We start from the raw sequence: 17,034 nt of genomic DNA, 5'->3' as shown, positions 1-17,034 counted from the left end.
GTCACTGGAAGTTATCATTTTATGCACATTCCGTGTATGTTTAGCTAGCCAATAACGTCACATAACATGTAGCTATTATCTTGGATTAATATCTGTTATAATATGCTCTGTCTGTCATCTCTCTAATAACTTAATCCCAGAGATTTCGTTTTTACAGACAACAGTATGGTGGTGATTTCATGGATAGTGCTGTATCAAGCGCATTTACAGAACAGGAAGAGACATGTCCCTCAACTGCCAGGGCAGTGACACTAGCAGACATGACTTTCTGAAACAAGTCATTAACTCTGAGTGAGCACATCACTTGACGCTATTCAATGTGAAATTGAAGTACTCCAGCTAATACATAATGTACAAATCTGCTATTAGGTAAAAGGATGTAGGATTATCATAATAGAGATGAATGACCAATAGCATTTACATAATGCCTTCCTAAGCATATGTAAGCAGCCATTTATAGTACATCAACATTCTATGCATAAATAGCCTCCACAATTAAGGTTCTTTAGTTGTTCGATTTTCATCTTTATTGTTCTAGTTTTTGACAATTTGCTAGCGAACATGTGACATCATTGATCAACAAAACATATCAATACGGCAGATCAATCTGCTTTACAGTGAGATGTGTTTAGAAAAAAAAAACATTTTGACTTAATATTTTATGGTGGTTTATTCATGTACACAACAGTCTAAAAACATTAACACAGAAAGAGATTAGAACACATTAATCCACATTGGGGGGCAGTCTGTAGGGCAATCATTTCAAATGTGTTCTCGGTTGCACTTTGAAATATCTATTGACAAAACTACAAATAAAATGGCAATTGATATAAAACTAAGTCTTTTTTTTATTCTGGAATGAGAGATCATAGAGATGAACATTTGACAAGGATGTAACGTTTTCCTTTTTTTGACAATATATAATCTCACTAGTAGAGGACAAGCAAAACATTTACATTGATCATGGAATGGTAAGCAAGAACTGCACTGATTGATGACTGAATTATTGCTTTGGAGTATTTTTTCATCTATATGGATTGCATTGCTCTCACCATGGTGAATTGTGGTGTAAACATGTGATTATTCCAGTTTTGGGGGGGGGGGGGGGGTCAAAGCTCCTCGCTGAACGAATCCCATGCAGATCTAATCCTCTTTGTGTGTCGTCACACGTTTCCCGCCTTTTTTTCTGGTGAATGATAACAGAAAAGATTGAATATATTAAAATATATATTTAAATCATAACATTCAAAGAAAACGTTTAATTAGTAGCAGACAAGGTGCTGACAGATAATCTTAGGTTTTAAGTGTTAGTATTACTCAAGACTATTGGACACAGATTCACAGCATATTCTACTTACTCCATAGGGTAAATAACAATATTGTAGACATGGTCCCTGACTGAAGACTGTGAATCAAACATGTGAGGTAAAAACTACTTTCATCGATAAACTGGTACCTCAGGGAGAAAGGTGCTTAATCTTGTTCCTAGACAGCCCAAGTGACACATATTTTTTTACTGTACTACTAATCCTTTGATTGACAAAACATTATTGATGTCAGTTGACCCACTTTCCCTACAATATTGAAGAGGCCCTGTTATACACAGTGACCTTTCTATTGTGTGCGGTGACATGGATACCTATGAGTAATCCTTAAATTCAGTGGTTCTTTTGCTGACTATTTACATGCTTCATGTTACCTACTGCAAAATTGAATGTCCTTAAAGGGATTTCAGCGTGTTGCATCAAAGTAGGTGAATGGATTTCAGTATCACATATCTACACTACGCTTCCACTTAAAGCTTCACCCAGCACCATAACTGGGGGGAACCCTGCTCAATGAGTAAAAGCTCAATGACGAAATCTGGGGTAATTCCCATTATTGGCAGAATGAGAACACGTTAGACCATTGTCCAGGAAGTTCTTCTCATTTTCTAACTGTTCAGTGGCCGCTGACATAACTGTCTGTATGATGGATGCAGCAGCTTCATAGAGCATCCTCTTCCGCGCTTCCTCTTGGTCATGTGGCTCAGCGTTGGTCTCCCCTGACTCAGAATGGGACCCTCCATTTTGAGAAGGTCCCTCCCCCCCGGCCTCTAACTCAAAGCTAGTCCCTAGTTCTAATTTGCCCTCTGTCATCATGTTAGCTCCATTTTGCTGGAGATCATCCCCACAGTCTATTTCTGCTGCAAACTCACCGCTTTGGGCTACTGCATTTCCTGTGCCGAGGTTTAGGATCTTGGCGTCCATCGGCGAGTTGGTGTTTTCTTGTTTTGCCTCGTCTGTTGGTCCGTCCTTTTTTAGGGTTGTTTCATGATTGTGTATGGCGTCTTCTTCGGGCGTGCCGTTCGAGCAACCATTCTCACCGTTGGTTTTCACTTCTGCCGCAGGCTCTGCCGGTGCTGCGGGCTCAGCTGAGTTGGCCTTCTCTGGCCCAGGACCAGACGGTGTGCTCGTTGCGGGCTCCTTTGCCTCTCCGTCGGCGACTGTGTGCTCATTGGCCACCTGAGCCTCTCCTTTGTCGTTGCTCTCGCCCTGGGCAGCGTCAGCTTCTCCCTGCTGACTATCAGACGTGCCAGCTGGGGCAGCCTGGTCCTCTGTGTCTTTCGCCTCCCCGTCTGCCGCCTGCTGACTGTCAGACGTGCCAGCTGGGGCAGCCGCATCCTCTGTGTCCTTCGCCTCCCCATCTGCCACCTCCTTACCCTCCTTCGGAGCTCCGTCTCCCTGGTCCACGCTGGTGCTCTTCCCCTTTCGCATGATGAAGTTTTTCAGCGAAACGGCGCGGTTAAAGTGTGTTCGCTTGGCCTTGGCCGACTTGGCCTGCTCTTTGCCTGCCTCTTCCGTCTGCTCGGCCGGTTCAGATGCGGCAGCACCTTCCTCCCCCCCGCTGGCAGCCACCATGTCTGCTGACCGCTTGGACTTGGGGATCACACGTTTCTTGAAGGAGGTCCAGATCTCATCTGCATGTTGGTTCATTGATTTGTGTGGGGCGGAGGTGGCTCCCTTTTCCTCCTCTCCGTCTGTGTTTGTCTTCTCCTGTGTTTTGCCGTCTACCTGCGCCTTGGTTTCGTCTGTTTCAGGCGCAGCCGCTTCATCGTTCTCTGTGGCATTTTCCTCACCTTCCGCCTTCTCACCTGTAGCGGCTTTGCTGATGCCTACAACTGACGGGTCTCTTTTCAGCCCCTGGAATGTCCAAGACCTTTTCAGTTTCCACCGTTTCTGGCCACTGGATTCTGAAGCCTTGGAGTCCAGTGTACTTGTGTCGCCAGGAGTGCCCCCAGATGCACCCTCGCTACCTTCAGCCTCCTTAGACTCTTCTGTGCTCTTCTTGTGACTCTTCTGGGCCATAAGCTTCTTAAAGGAATGCCAGCGTTTAATGTGTTTGGTCGCTGGCTTCTCTGACCCTTCTGCTGCCGGGGCATCTTCCAGTTGGTCCACTGTGGCATTGAGGGCCTCAGGGTCTTCTAACCTGTCCAAGGATTTGGATCGGACCTTCACCTGGTTCTCCGGAGCTTTCTCAATGGCCTGGTCCTCAGCCGCTGCCTCTGTGCCATTGGCTGCCGGCTCATCTGCTTGGTCAGAGGCCTTTTTCTGCTCTGTGTTGCCCTCTCCATTAGCCTCCACAGCCTCTGCGCTCTGCTCCTTCTTCTTCTTCCCTCCCATGACTTTTCCCAGCCCACTCTTATTCAGGAAGGAAGAGAAAATATTCTCAGAGGCCTGTTTAGCTTTGCCATCGGCCGGCTGCTCTGTGCTCTGTTTGGTCTCTCCAGCAGGATGTGCCTCTTCGGGTGGAGACGTGACAGCCTCCGTGACAGCCTCTGTGACAGCCTCTGTGACATTCTCTGAGTTTGTGGGCTCTACCTCTGTTTTAGTCTCGGTGGTGGTGGTGCCATCTTCCTGTACAGGCGCTGAACATGCATCTGTCGCCGCCATATCCTCAAAAAGATGTCTGTGTCGTTATATCCCCTCTTTTGCTTCAGTAGTTCAGGTTAGTTCCTTTTGTGATTGAATGGACTGAGTTCATTGATCCCGAGCTGAAACGTATGGCAGTATTCCCATCCAACTTCCCTTTGGAGAGGAGGGCCTCTGCATCATATTCAGTAGTGAGAATGATGGCCACGAACCTGGTGGAAATTAAATGAGAAGGGATTAAATGTATAAATCAACAACACAGACAGTCCATTACTTAGTCTTGGATACTCCAGACAGAGCTGATGGAATACACAGTGCATCTCCACAACAGCAAAGGCCTGCTCAAAGGGTTTTAAAGCCAATGCATCCAAGCACAGACCAACATAATGTAACGTGACAAATGCTATGTGAGTGGTGATGGCCATTTTGAAGAATGAGGAAGTGACGTATATGGCCCAGAGCAGTCATAGGGAAATAAACACATGGCATAACGTGCTCCAGATAATCTCATGTTGCCACAAGGGTCTGACTCCTGTCACCTAGATGCTAGAGAGCATTGCTGTTTAGAAAATAGGATCTGTGGTTTTGTTTACAATTCAGCACCATTTGAAGAGATTTGTCTGGGCTTTAGTATCCAGGAAAAACAAGCTGACATCCTAGTAAGGTTGAACAATAACGTGCAATGACAGCAGAGGCGAGTGAAAAATAGAACATCTAAAGCAAATCTCCATAAAGGACAATGACAAAGAAAAAAGCTTGGAAATCCTGCATTTTATTTTTCGAAAATCTACACAAGGCATAGCTAATTTTAACATTTATAGACATAAAAAGCCACCCTGATAATGTTTATCAGGGAAATTCTTTATAATTGCATCGTAACATCAATAAATGTTATAGGCAAAACAGAAAGTAACAAATGCCCTATTTTCTCTGGCAATGATTTTCTATAGACTTGAGTCTCCCCCCTCCCCCCTTTCAACCAGAGACAACCCTTTATCTCCCATCATGTGCTGTGGAGTGCTGACCTTGTTTTCCAGTCGGCAGTGGGTTATTTTGTAACATAGCTATGTCATCCATGGTTATACTATTTTTATAGATTAGTACAGATTTCTCTAAATCACCCAGCTGAGAATTTGAACGAATCTATTTAGTCTCTAAAACACCAGAGGGGCACCTTCTGATATAAACTAGTCACATACTTTGGAATATTTGGTTAATCAAAAGGACCCTGTGGATGCATGTGACGTAAAATGAGCATAGTAACATATATTGTAATACAATTGTCTTGTATTTTGAGAGGAGCACGATGCCAATAACACATTTTAATCGGATTTCCGAGTTAGGATACTACTGCGAGAAAAGGAACGAGCGTCTGTGGAGGGTGTGGAGACCACGCTTACATGTCCTGCCACAAGGACAATCGCGCGCTTTAGCCTTTTTGTCCCGTTTTCATCTGAGCACTCTTCCCCCTTTGTTACGTTAAACCAGCAGTGAGCCCGAGGGGGTTTAGAAGCCCCTGCGATTGAGTTTAGCTGTGAGCTCCAATTATGCGCTGCCGAAATAGAAGATCATTCTAATGAGGAAGGGGGTTGGGGTGCCACCAGTGTGTCGTGAACAACATTAACGTGAGCAACAATAGTGGCCTCGGCGGTTCCCATTCAAAATAAAAGGCCCCATTGAAAATTAAGCAAACGGATAAAGAAATGTGGAATGATTCCACAGTTGGACTAGATAATGTTTTTATTATTAGGAACGTTGTTATATAAAGTAAACAAAAATGCAATTATTATTTTAGGTGTTGTCATCCATACTGCCTCCGATCTGGCGGACTCACTAAATACAAATACTGTGATTGTAAATTATGTCTGGGTGTTGGAGTAAGCCCTTGTCTGTCCGATAATAAATAAAACATTTGTGCCGAATGGTTTCCTTAATATAAGGAATTTTACTCAAGTTTGACAACTGAGTACTTTTTCCACCACTGCTACTTCAGTGGAGGAAGGGGAGGACCATCCTCAGTAAATTTCATAAAAATAAAAATAGTGAAAAAAGTTAGGAATTTTAGATAAAACTATACTACATATATTCACGTGACCAAATAATTGATTAAAACACACTTTTACAATGAAGTTCTACAGTAGAAAAGCAGCACTCTGTAGGGTAGTGCCATTGTGTAGCCGGAGGACAGCTTCTGTCCTCCTCTGGGTACATTGACTACAATACAAAACCTAGGAGGCTGACTGTTCTCACCCCCTTCCATAGACTTACACAGTAATTATGACAACTTCCGGAGGACGTCCTCCAACCTATCAGAGCTCTTGTAGCATGAACTGACATGTTGTCCACCCAATCAAAGGATCAGAGAATGAATCTAGTATTGCAAGCATAAGCTACAGCTAGCTAGCACTGCAGTGCATAAAATGTGGTGTGTAGTTGACTCAAAGGGAGAGAAAGACAATAATTGAATAGTTTTGAACAAATTAATTGATTCCAAAATTAAGGAGAAGCCAGTGAGAGAGAGAGAGAGAGAGAGAGAGGGAGCTAGCTAGCTACATTTGGTTGTATTTTTTCAACTTTCACTTAGCTGTTTGCTAGCTGGCCATGGTTATCCAACACTGAAACTCTTCCAAGTCAAGGTAAGCTTTTGGTTTAATTTATTTATTGCCACCGGGCCCGCCGGTGAAACTGCTAAACTGCTTAATGACTGTACACTGTACTGCATGATTGTAGCAGGTTTACAAACACTTTAGTTCTCGTAGCTATGTTGACTACATGTTAGGTAATATGGTGACAACGATGTAGACTGTGTGTAGCGGTTAGCAGTCATGATATGAAGGTTTGTCTTGGAAAGGTTTTTTCGCCTGGTCAAAGACAGCTGATGTGTTGTGCACTGAAGTCTACAAGCGAAGGGAAAAGGTGAGGAGGAATTATATACAGTGCATTGGGAAAGTATTCAGTCCCCTTGACCTTTTCCACATTTTGTTACATTACAGCCTTATTCTAAAATTGATTAAAACACTTTTTTCCCTCATCAATCTACACACAATACCCCATGATGACAAAGCAAAATCAGGTTTTTAGAAATGTTTGCAAATGTATTAAAAACACAAAACATCACATTTACATAAGTATTTAGACCCTTTACTGAGTACTTTGTTGAAGCACCTTTGGCAGTGATTACAGCTTCTTAGGTATGACACTACAAGCTTGGCACACCTGTACATTTTTTACATTTTAGTCATTTAGCAGACGCTCTTATCCAGAGCGACTTACAGTAGTGAATGCATACATTTCATAAATTTTTTCTCCGTACTGGCCCCCCGTGGGAATCGAACCCACAACCCTGGCGTTGCGAACACCATGCTCTACCAACTGAGCCACGCGGGACCTGTATTTGGGGAGTTTCTCCCATTCCTCTCTGCAGATCCTCTCAAGCTCTGTCAGGTTGGATGGGGAGCATTGCTGCACATCTATTTTCAGGTCTCTATAGAGATGTTTGATCGGGTTCAAGTCCGGGCCCCTCAAGGTCATTAAGACCTGTCCCGAAGCCACTCCTGCGACGTCTTGGCTATGTGCTTAGGTTTGTTGTCCTGTTGGAAGGTGAACCTTCGCCCCAGTCTGAAGTCCTGAGTGCTCTGGAGCAGGTTTTCATCAAGGATCTCTCTGTACTTTGCTCCGTTCATCTTTGACTCGATCCTGACTAGTCTTCCAGTCCCTGCCACTCAAAAACATCCCCACAGCAAAATGCTGCCACCACCATGCTTCACCGTAGGGATGGTGACTGGTTTCCTCCAGACGTGACGCTTTGCATTCATGCCAAAGAGTTAAATCTCGGTTTCGACAGAGCATAGAATCTTGTTTCTCATGGTCTGAGAGTCTTTAGGTGCCTTTTGACAAACTCCAAGTGGGCTGTCATGTGCCTTTTACTGAGGAGTGGCTTCCGTCTGGTCACTCTACCATAAAGGCCTGATTGGTGGTGCTGCAGAGATGGTTGTCCTTCTGGAAGGTTCTCCCATCTCCACAGAGAAACTCTAGAGCTCTGTCTGAGTGACCATTGGGTTCTTTGTCACCTCCCTGACCAAGGCCCTTCTCCCCCGATTGCTCAGTTTGGCCAGGCGGCCCACTCCAGGAAGAGTCTTGGTAGTTCCAAACTTCTTCCATTTAAGAATCACGGTGTTCTTGGGGACCTTCAATGATGCAGACATTTTTTGGTACCCTTCCCCAGATCTGTGTCTTGACACAATCCTGTCTCGGAGCTCTACGGACAATCTCTTAGACCTCATGCCTTGGTTTTTGCTCTGACATGCACTGTCAACTGTGGGACCTTATATAGAAAGGTGTGTGTGTGCCTTTCCAAATTATGTCCAATCAATTGAATTTATCACAGGTGGACTCCAATGAAGTTGTAGAAACATCTCAAGGATGATCAATGGAAACAGGATGCACCTGAGCTCAATTTCGAGTCTCATAGCAAAGGGTCTGAATACTTATGTAAATAAGGTATTTCTGTTTTTTATTTTTAATACATTTTCTAAAACATCTAAAAACCTGTTTTTGCTTTGTCGTTATGGGGTATTGTGTGCAGATTGCTGAGAAAAAAAGTATATTTAACCAATTTTAGAATAAGTCTGTAATGTAACAAAATGTGGAAAAAGTCAAGGGGTCTGAATACTTTCCGAAAGAACCGTATACAGCGAGCAAAGTAATCAAGATGTTTTGATGTCGCTTCTATGAAAGTGATCTGTGTTTCCGTGTGATCAAGGGTGTATTTATTCTGCCGATTCTGTTGAAAAAACATTTCTTCAACAGAAGCGAATGGAAGGAAACTGGGATAAACATATCTGAATTTGTCCAATAGAAACTAATTTGTAACTGTTGGACTATTGATTACACCCTAGACCAGCTAGATGTGCACCTACATTGTAAACTTTCATTCATAGGCTAGGTTGTAGGGTACAGGGAAAAGTTGAGTATCGTATAGTAGGCTAAACCTATTGATGTTACATTGAGCTGGGTGAATGGAATATGAATGACAGTCATCCAATATGCTGTAATAGAAATAAGGCCATGCTACAAAAAAATCATCCACCCTCATCTTAAATGGCACCGACCGCCATATACACTGTACTGTACAACCTATGGATTGTGCACCCATGAAACGGGGTATCTGCCTACTCAGTGACACCCACAGAACATAACTCTGTAGAGTTTACATACATATTAGCATCTTAGCTCTTATTGTGGGACTTTGACTGTGGAAAATCACCTCCTATTTTTTTTAAACCATTATTTAACTTGTCTATTATGCGTATTGAATATTCATAATGCACTCTACAGCCTAACCTATGGATTGTGTACCCATGAAATGGGGTATCAGCCTACTCAGTGACACCCACAGAACCCAATTATGTAGAGTTCACACAAATATTAGCTAGTATTGCGCATAATAAACTAACTTGGGAGATGACTTTCCAAGTCTACTTCCCACGGCTATCTATGTATGTAGTCGAACTTGAATAGGTTTCAATGGGGGGACTTTTATTTTGAAGGCGAACCACCGATTCCACTATTGTTGCTCACGCTAATGTTGTTCATGACCCACTGGTGAAAAAGCCAATGCAAATACTCGAGACAGCAGGTGCCCGTCCTTTTCAAACGCTCATTTGCATTGCTAACGTGATTCACAAATCTCTCCCCCCCATTTTGTGTAGGCTAGCCTAAAATAAGCGTCTATCGAAATGTTTTTACTGATAGTTTCCTCTCAAAATGTTTGAGCTATATAGCTTATGTAAGGGAATTCAACCTGTTAATTAAACCATAACAACAGAAATGGTTTCCAAGTTGCTGCCAAGACGCATTCCGAACAATAGATGGGCTTGCCTATTGAGAAAGCTGGGCCGCGTTATAACGCGTAAACGCATCATCATACGCAAAAGTCATGTCGAGAAACAAATTATGTATAGCCATCTTCTCGATGAATGAAGCGATATTACATTCAGATAATTCTTGAAGCAATACAGACGTGATTAATATAATATGAAATCCTCAGAGGAAAACAACTCAAGCGCCAAATTCCCAACAAATGCAGCGCTTGTCTGTTGCGGTGAAGCTGAGACTAGACTACACATTCTCGAAACCTCCATCCCAAGCGCCAGTTTTTCCTTCTCATGAGAGATTCATTTGTATGTTGGAATTGAGGTCCTACTTGGCCCGGTTTAAATTCACACTTGAATGCGTTTAATTATAATGTGTGAGGGGGCAGTCTGTCTTATGCGTGAGGGGGCAGTCTAGCGAATGGCGTGGAGGTTGATTGAATGAGGAGCCTCAGGGACTCATGGCACCAAATTACATTGTTTTTGAGCGCACAATTGTCTTCCCAAACAAATGGTTATCGAAACGAAGCAATGCCAGAAAAAGACAAACATTTAATTTATGTAGGCTATCGTATGTACCCAGAGTTGATATGCGTAGAGCGAGCACGTATCAACAGCCTGTTCACAGTCCCTTAACGTTGAGATCCTCCAACAAAACCCAAGATGAGCTCCCCATCCAAGTTTCATCAACAATAGCCATATTGTATGACTATAAAGGTTAATTAAACGGTAAATGGAAATCACAGAAGTTAATCATTATATGCATATAATACCGCATTTAACAAACACTATAATAGGCTACAAGAAAAAAAAAATACGAATAATATCTACAAACCTTGTTTCGTGTGTCTAAATCCGTTTCTGTGTGCGGGACAAAGGTAATAAACTGCTCCAGACGGTAAAAGACACTGAAACTAAATCCCCGCTCGCATCCTCATGCCTTGAAGCAGCCAACCCAGTGTTGAGAATTGCGCGGGGACGTGAGGGTCGCGTGGGTATTAACAGACGCGCAGCTGCGGCTCCGCAAATGCACACCATCTATCTCACCCCGTTGCCCTTAGCAACCATGGATATCACCCCACCCCCACCACTAAGAGGGTTAGAGTACGGGTCGGAAATTGTTTCCCTCAGTAATTTGCCCAGTCAGAGCTCAGAGCAACTTGCATTTGATTTGTGTAAAACGGTGCGATTTAAAGCCCGTTGCTTTGAATCGTTGTCTTGAACTCATGTGACTTGGCAACAATGACCTTTCAAGCACATGAAGAAGAATTGACACCTGGACTGCCCACCAATTGACTGTCCATTGAAATGTCAGTGTATTTAATCTAACACAATGTCCGCCACCAATGAAATACACAGAGGAAAATCCCTTTTATTACGGCATCTTTTTTCTCTTCTGGAAACCATCTCTTGATTCCACACTATGTGACAGCCTTCATCTCACCAAGCAGCATTATTCAGTGAGTCAGCCATGTTGGAGAGCCGAGTGGCCATGTGCTTGCCATACAGTGAGACTGCAAAACAGAAGACAAATGAAGGTGTATGGAGAGAAATAGCCTACCACAAATATTCCATTAGTGGGCCTGGGGCGCCAGAGCAGAGGGAGGATGCAGCGGAACATTATGCTGTGTGCTCAGGCAGTCTGTATTTGTATTTATTATGGATCCCCATTAGCTGCTGTCAAGGCAGCAGCTACTCTTCCTGGGGTCTGGCAAAATTAAGGCAGTTCTACAATTTAAAAAAACATTACAATACATTCATTACAGAATTCACAACACACTAAGTGTGTACCCTCAGGCCCATACTCCTCTACGACATATCTACAATGCAAAATCGATATGTACGTGTGTGTATAGTGCGTATGTTATCGTGTGTGTGCATGTGTGTGTCTATGTTTTTGTTACTTCACAGTCCCCACTGTTCCATAAGGTGTATTTTTACCTTCTTTTTGAATCTGATTCTACTGCTTGCATCAGTTACCTGATGTGGAATAGAGTTCCATGTAGTCATGGCTCTATGTAGTACTTTGCGCCTCCCATAGTCTGTTCTGGACTTGGGGACAGTGAAGAGACCTCTGGTGGCATGTCTTGTTGGATTTGCATGGGTGTCCGAGCTGTGTGCTAGTATTTTAAACAGACCTTTCAGCTTATCAACACCTCTTACAAAAACAAGTAATGAGGAAGTCAGTCTCTCCTCCACTTTGAGCCAGGAGAGATTGACATGCATGTCATTAATGTTAGCTCTCCATGTACTTTTAAGGGCCAGCTGTGCTGCCCTGTTCTGAGCCAACTGCAATTTTCCCAAGTCCCTCTTTGTGGCACCTGAACACACGACTGAACAGTGGACCAGGTGCGACAAAACCAGGGCCTGTAGGACCTGCCTTGTTGATAGTGTTGTTAAGAAGGCAGAGCAACGCGTTATTATGGACAGACTTCTCCCCATCTTAGCTACTGTTGTATCAATATGTTTTGACCATGACAGTTTACAATCCAGGATTACTCCAAGCAGTTTAGTCACCTCAACTTGCTCAATTTACACATTACGAGATGTAGTTGAGGTTTAGTGAATGATTTGTCCCAAATACAATGCTTTTCATTTTGGAAATATTTAGGACTGACTTATTCCTTGCTACCCATTCCGAAACTAACCGCAGCTCTTTGTTAAGTGTTGCAGTCTTTTCAGTCGCTGCAGTAGCTGACATGTATAGTGTTGAGTCATCTGCATACATAGACACACTGGCCTTACTCAAAGCCAGTGGCATGTCGTTTGTAAAGATTTTTAAAAGCAAGGGGCCTAAACAGCTACTCTGGGGAATTCCTGCTTCTATCTGGATTATGTTTGAGAGGCTTCCATTAAAGACCACCCTCTGTGTTCTGTTAGACAAGTAACTCTTTATCCACGTTATAGCAGGGGGTGTAAAGCACCCCCTGCTATAACACATACATTTTTTCCAGCTGCAGACTATGATCGATAATGTCAAAAGTTGCACTGAATTCTAACAAAACAGGCCCCACAATCATATCATCAATTTCTCTCAGCCAATCCTCAGTCGTTTGTGTAAGTGCCGTGCTTGTTGAGTATCCTACCCTACATGCGTGCTGAAAGTCTGTTGTCAATTTGTTTACTGTGAAATAGCATCTGGTCAAACACAATTTTTTCTTTACTAAGGGTTGGTAACAGGCTGATTGGTCGGCTATTTGAGCCAGTAAAGGGGGCTTTACTATTCTTGGGTAGCGGAATGACTTCCCTCCAGGCCTGAGGTAACACACTTTCTAGTAGGCTTAAATTGAAGATGTGGCAAATAGGAGTGGCAATATCGTCCACTATTATCCTCAGTAATTTTCCATCCAGATTGGCAGACCCTGGTGGCTTGTCATTGTTGATAGACAACAATAATTCTTTCACCTCTTCCACACTGACTTCACGGAATTCAAAAGTACAATTCTTGTCTTTCATAATTTGGTCAGATATACTTGGATGTGTAGTGTCAGCATTTGTTGCTGGCATGTTATCTTGCCAATGAAAAAGTCATTAAAGTAGTTGGCAATATCAGTGGGTTTTGTGATGACTGAGCCATCTGATTCAATGAATGATGGAGCCGAGTTGGCTTTTTTCCCCAAAATTTCATTTAAGGTGCTCCAAAGCTTTTTACTATCATTCTTTATATCATTTATCTTTGTTTCAAAGTATAGTACATTTTTATTTAGTTTAGTCACATGATTTATTAATTTGCAGTACGTTTGCCAATCAGTTGGGCTGCCAGATTTATTTGCCATACCTTTTGCCTCATCCCTCTCAACCATAACATTTTTAAATTCCTCATCAATCCAAGGAGATTTAACTGTTTTTACAGTCATTTTCTTAATGGGTGTGTGCTTATTTGTAACTGGAATAACCTATTTCATAAATGTGTCAAGTGCAGTGTCTGGTTGCTCCTCATTGCACCACAGACCAGCAAATATTCTTTACATCATCAACATATGGATGCCAACATCATATTTGTCTGTGCCTCTCAATTTTAATATTGGACTAAATGTGTCCCCTTGATAGAGTAAATTGTGTGCTGCACTGGAAAAGCATTGCTGCGTGATTAATATTTCATAAGACAGTGCATCTGCAAGGACTTGGTCTCTTTCGCTCCCTGAGCCTTAATTTCCTTGTGGAGGATGCCAGCGTGTCTGTCTGAGCAGGTTAGGCTACACCGCTGGCTTTGAGTCAGCTAGGCATCGGTTTTATGGTTAAGGGCACAGGAGGCCACAGTGCAGCTGTGTCATGCATGGCTCCATGTGCATCAAGGGGTTTAAGAAAGGTGCATACATTAACTGAAGCGGGAATTCAGAATGTCACCAAAGTTCTGCTCAATAAATCATTTGGCGGGCTGAGCTTGGGAGGGTGGATGGATGGCTCTCTGTTACACTAGGTGGGGTTTCTACACTCTAGTCTACCCAGACCATCTATGCTTCCTCAATAACAACAACACAGTGGGCTCTCCCCAGTAACCCTAAGTTAGCTGTTCTTTTGGGGGTGGCCAATTAACCCCAGAGTGGGGTGTTTGTCTTTTGTGTGGAATCACCAGCTAGAATGGTTGGCTTTGCCATGCCTCTGACCAGGCTGGAGCCAAGGTGCCCGAAATATTTCATCATTCCTTCCCCTCCACCACTGGCTGATCCAATCAGAGAATACATTATTTTCACCTGCTATCTGAGTGAGTGAAGCCCAATGTCATTTGGATGTCACAGACAGGCAGAGGGAAAGCTGTCTGTGCCTGGAGAGGCTCTCGCCGGCTCTGTTGAAGTGTGTGTAGGGTAATGATATATTTGTCATTCAAGGGCTTGATCATAAATAACACCCATTCAGATACACCATTACATTTCAGTCATTTAGCAGACACTCTTATCCAGAATGACTTACAGGAGCAATTAGGGTTAAGTGCCTTGCTCAAGAACAACATCGACAGATTTTTCATCTAGTCGGCTCAGGGATTCGAACCATTGACCTTTCGGTTACCGTCTGTGATGGTGGCGGGTAGCCTAGCGGTTAATAGCGGTGGCGGTGGCGCTATTAACCGCTAGGCTACCTGCCACCATCACAGACAGTGTGAATTAAGTGCCAACCTACAAGGGACGGGAGCTTTGAACAGTGTCATATTAATGGCTTTAGTTTTTGGCATTCTGCATTGGATGTCTGTCTGCTCTCAGACCCAGACATCCCACAACCAGCAGGCAGCAGAGTCCCTCTACAGGGACTGAAACATAAAATCGAATGTACCCCAAGCAGTGGAGGGATTTCAGTGTCAACACATTTAAGTGAAGCTGCGAGGGCGTTGTGAATGGCATAGGCAGAGCTCACAAGGTGTTTGTCTCTGCCTCCCTAACGCCTGGCAACAGCGTATGCTTGTGTGTATTTGAGCGTGCACGCCTGCTGTGCGCGTCAAGAAGCAAGTGTGTGTGTGGGGGTGTTGGGTGCCTCAGCTCTGGCAGGCTCAGCTGAAGGCCGTGTCTGGCTCACAACACTACCTGTCAATTCCAGTTCCCGCTTTCTTGTCCAGGGCGACAAGGTCTTATTTTAAGAAGCCAGTTTCTGCAGCCTGATGACCAGCACGTGCTCTGACACGCAGCCGTAAACACAGGCGCTGGCAACCAATCGAATTGCATCTGCAGCCACTTCATTTACTGCACATAGATTTACAACAGGCCGACGCCACTGTCTATAAATGTGTGGGGTTACAGATGGATTAAGCCTTCCATTTAATCAATGTGGACTGCAGAAACAATGACGAAGAATAGGAAGACCATGGAGGAGGAGTCAGAGTTAAAGAGAGAGGTGGGGGAGAGGGGGAGAAGGGGGTACTTTTCAATGCTTGTGCTTTGATGCATGCCTCAGCCAGCCCCCAAATATTTCTCAATACGAATTCAAACAGAGTGGAGGCTATAGGGAGGGGGAAGTCATCTGGGCTTACAGTCATTGTCACCTGAGGTAGCCTGTGCACTGGAATTAAAGAGTGCTCGAAAATCTTATCTGACTCAGGAGAGAGCAAGGCACCGCAAAGATATATCTGTGTATTTTAATCTGGCTGATTTGAGACATCCATTAGCATTTAGACCGAAAATGTTGGGGTTTTGATGTGCGCAGTCTCACTCTCTTTTTTTGGGTCCATTTAGGTAATGTCACTTTCCACGGGACATTAATCTGTGTAATTAGGTTTGAGCCACACTCTCCTCCGAAGCAGATCGTGACTGGCTAGGGTACCTTGCTTTTTTTTGTTGCACTTTCTGCCCTGGAGGAAAATAGGTGGAACGCATTATTTTCTCCTGTCTACTTTCTTTCTTATCATCTAAATTCAGTGCTCATCGAGAGCAGGGAGGAAGCAATGGAGTACATGACTGTTTGACAATGGTGACTCTCTGATGGACTCGCTGATGTACTGTGATTCACTGCTGAGGCAAATATGGAACACGCCTCTGGTTAGCTATGCAAATGAGGGAGGTGGTTTGCTTCCTGTGTGTTGTCAGACCATCCCAATCAACCATCCTATAACCAAACAAACCAACGATTGGGTAAACCATAGACTATCATCCCATACCTAAACCAACTGCAAGCTCAAAGTTCATCCGCCCCAAAATGGATGCCATGACTGTGTCTTCACATGTCCATCCATCCCCACCTGTAGGTGATTTATGGGCACTTTCCCCAAATCTGTGTTCACAATGCATTTAGATACTTCCACACACAGCACAGCACGTTGACCTTTCAAGATGTGCTGATTAGTTAATGTGTTGCTCACGGCGGAGGCCACGTCGACGCCAACGCCTCTGCTCATGCATGGGAGACCTATGAGTTGCAGCTGTCATAGCCACCCAATACTGAAACACTCCTGTCCTGAAGGGATGCCTTCCCAGGGATTTCTCTATAATCTGGTTATGTGTGCCCAACCTGTCAATCTCAATCACGGTTGTTGTTGTGCCAGCCTCCCGCTGGGCCAATGGTGATCCATTCTGTCGATTAGCTGTATGCTATCTCATTATCATCTCCCCCCACCAGTGCTAGGCAGAGGGCATAGATAGGATAGGGTCCGGCCATGGGTTTCTCCATTGTGACACAGGGGAGGGGACCTGTCACAGAATATCTAGGGAACGCCAGAGCTACACAAATGAGAAACACACCATTTTGTTTGTCAGTCCCTCTGCCAACCCTAGTGGATGTGAAACACCTCTTTCCACAGATGGGGAAACTGTAAACCCTGTGCTCTA

The 17,034-nt window shown here is 43.9% G+C and overlaps 1 protein-coding gene and 1 non-coding gene across 2 annotated transcripts; both read right to left on the bottom strand.

Annotated features, from left to right (window-relative positions):
- Positions 1-504: 504 nt before the first annotated feature.
- LOC115206014 (A-kinase anchor protein 12) lies at positions 505-10,793 on the bottom strand. The gene is made up of 3 exons (XM_029772535.1): positions 10,620-10,793; positions 2,198-4,123; positions 505-1,186 (listed from the first exon to the last, which is right to left on the bottom strand). Exons 2-3 carry the CDS (start codon positions 3,930-3,932, stop codon positions 1,164-1,166), a joined length of 1,758 nt encoding a protein of 585 aa, XP_029628395.1. The 5' UTR covers positions 3,933-4,123; positions 10,620-10,793; the 3' UTR covers positions 505-1,163.
- On the bottom strand, positions 7,226-7,298 carry trnaa-cgc (transfer RNA alanine (anticodon CGC)). The gene has a single exon. It is a non-coding gene; the product is annotated as a tRNA-Ala (tRNA).
- Positions 10,794-17,034: the final 6,241 nt, after the last annotated feature.

This window comes from Salmo trutta, chromosome 13, assembly GCF_901001165.1.
Source record: "Salmo trutta chromosome 13, fSalTru1.1, whole genome shotgun sequence".
NCBI classification, from domain to species: Eukaryota; Metazoa; Chordata; class Actinopteri; order Salmoniformes; family Salmonidae; genus Salmo; species Salmo trutta.
This window is presented reverse-complemented; position numbering and strand designations above follow the sequence as displayed.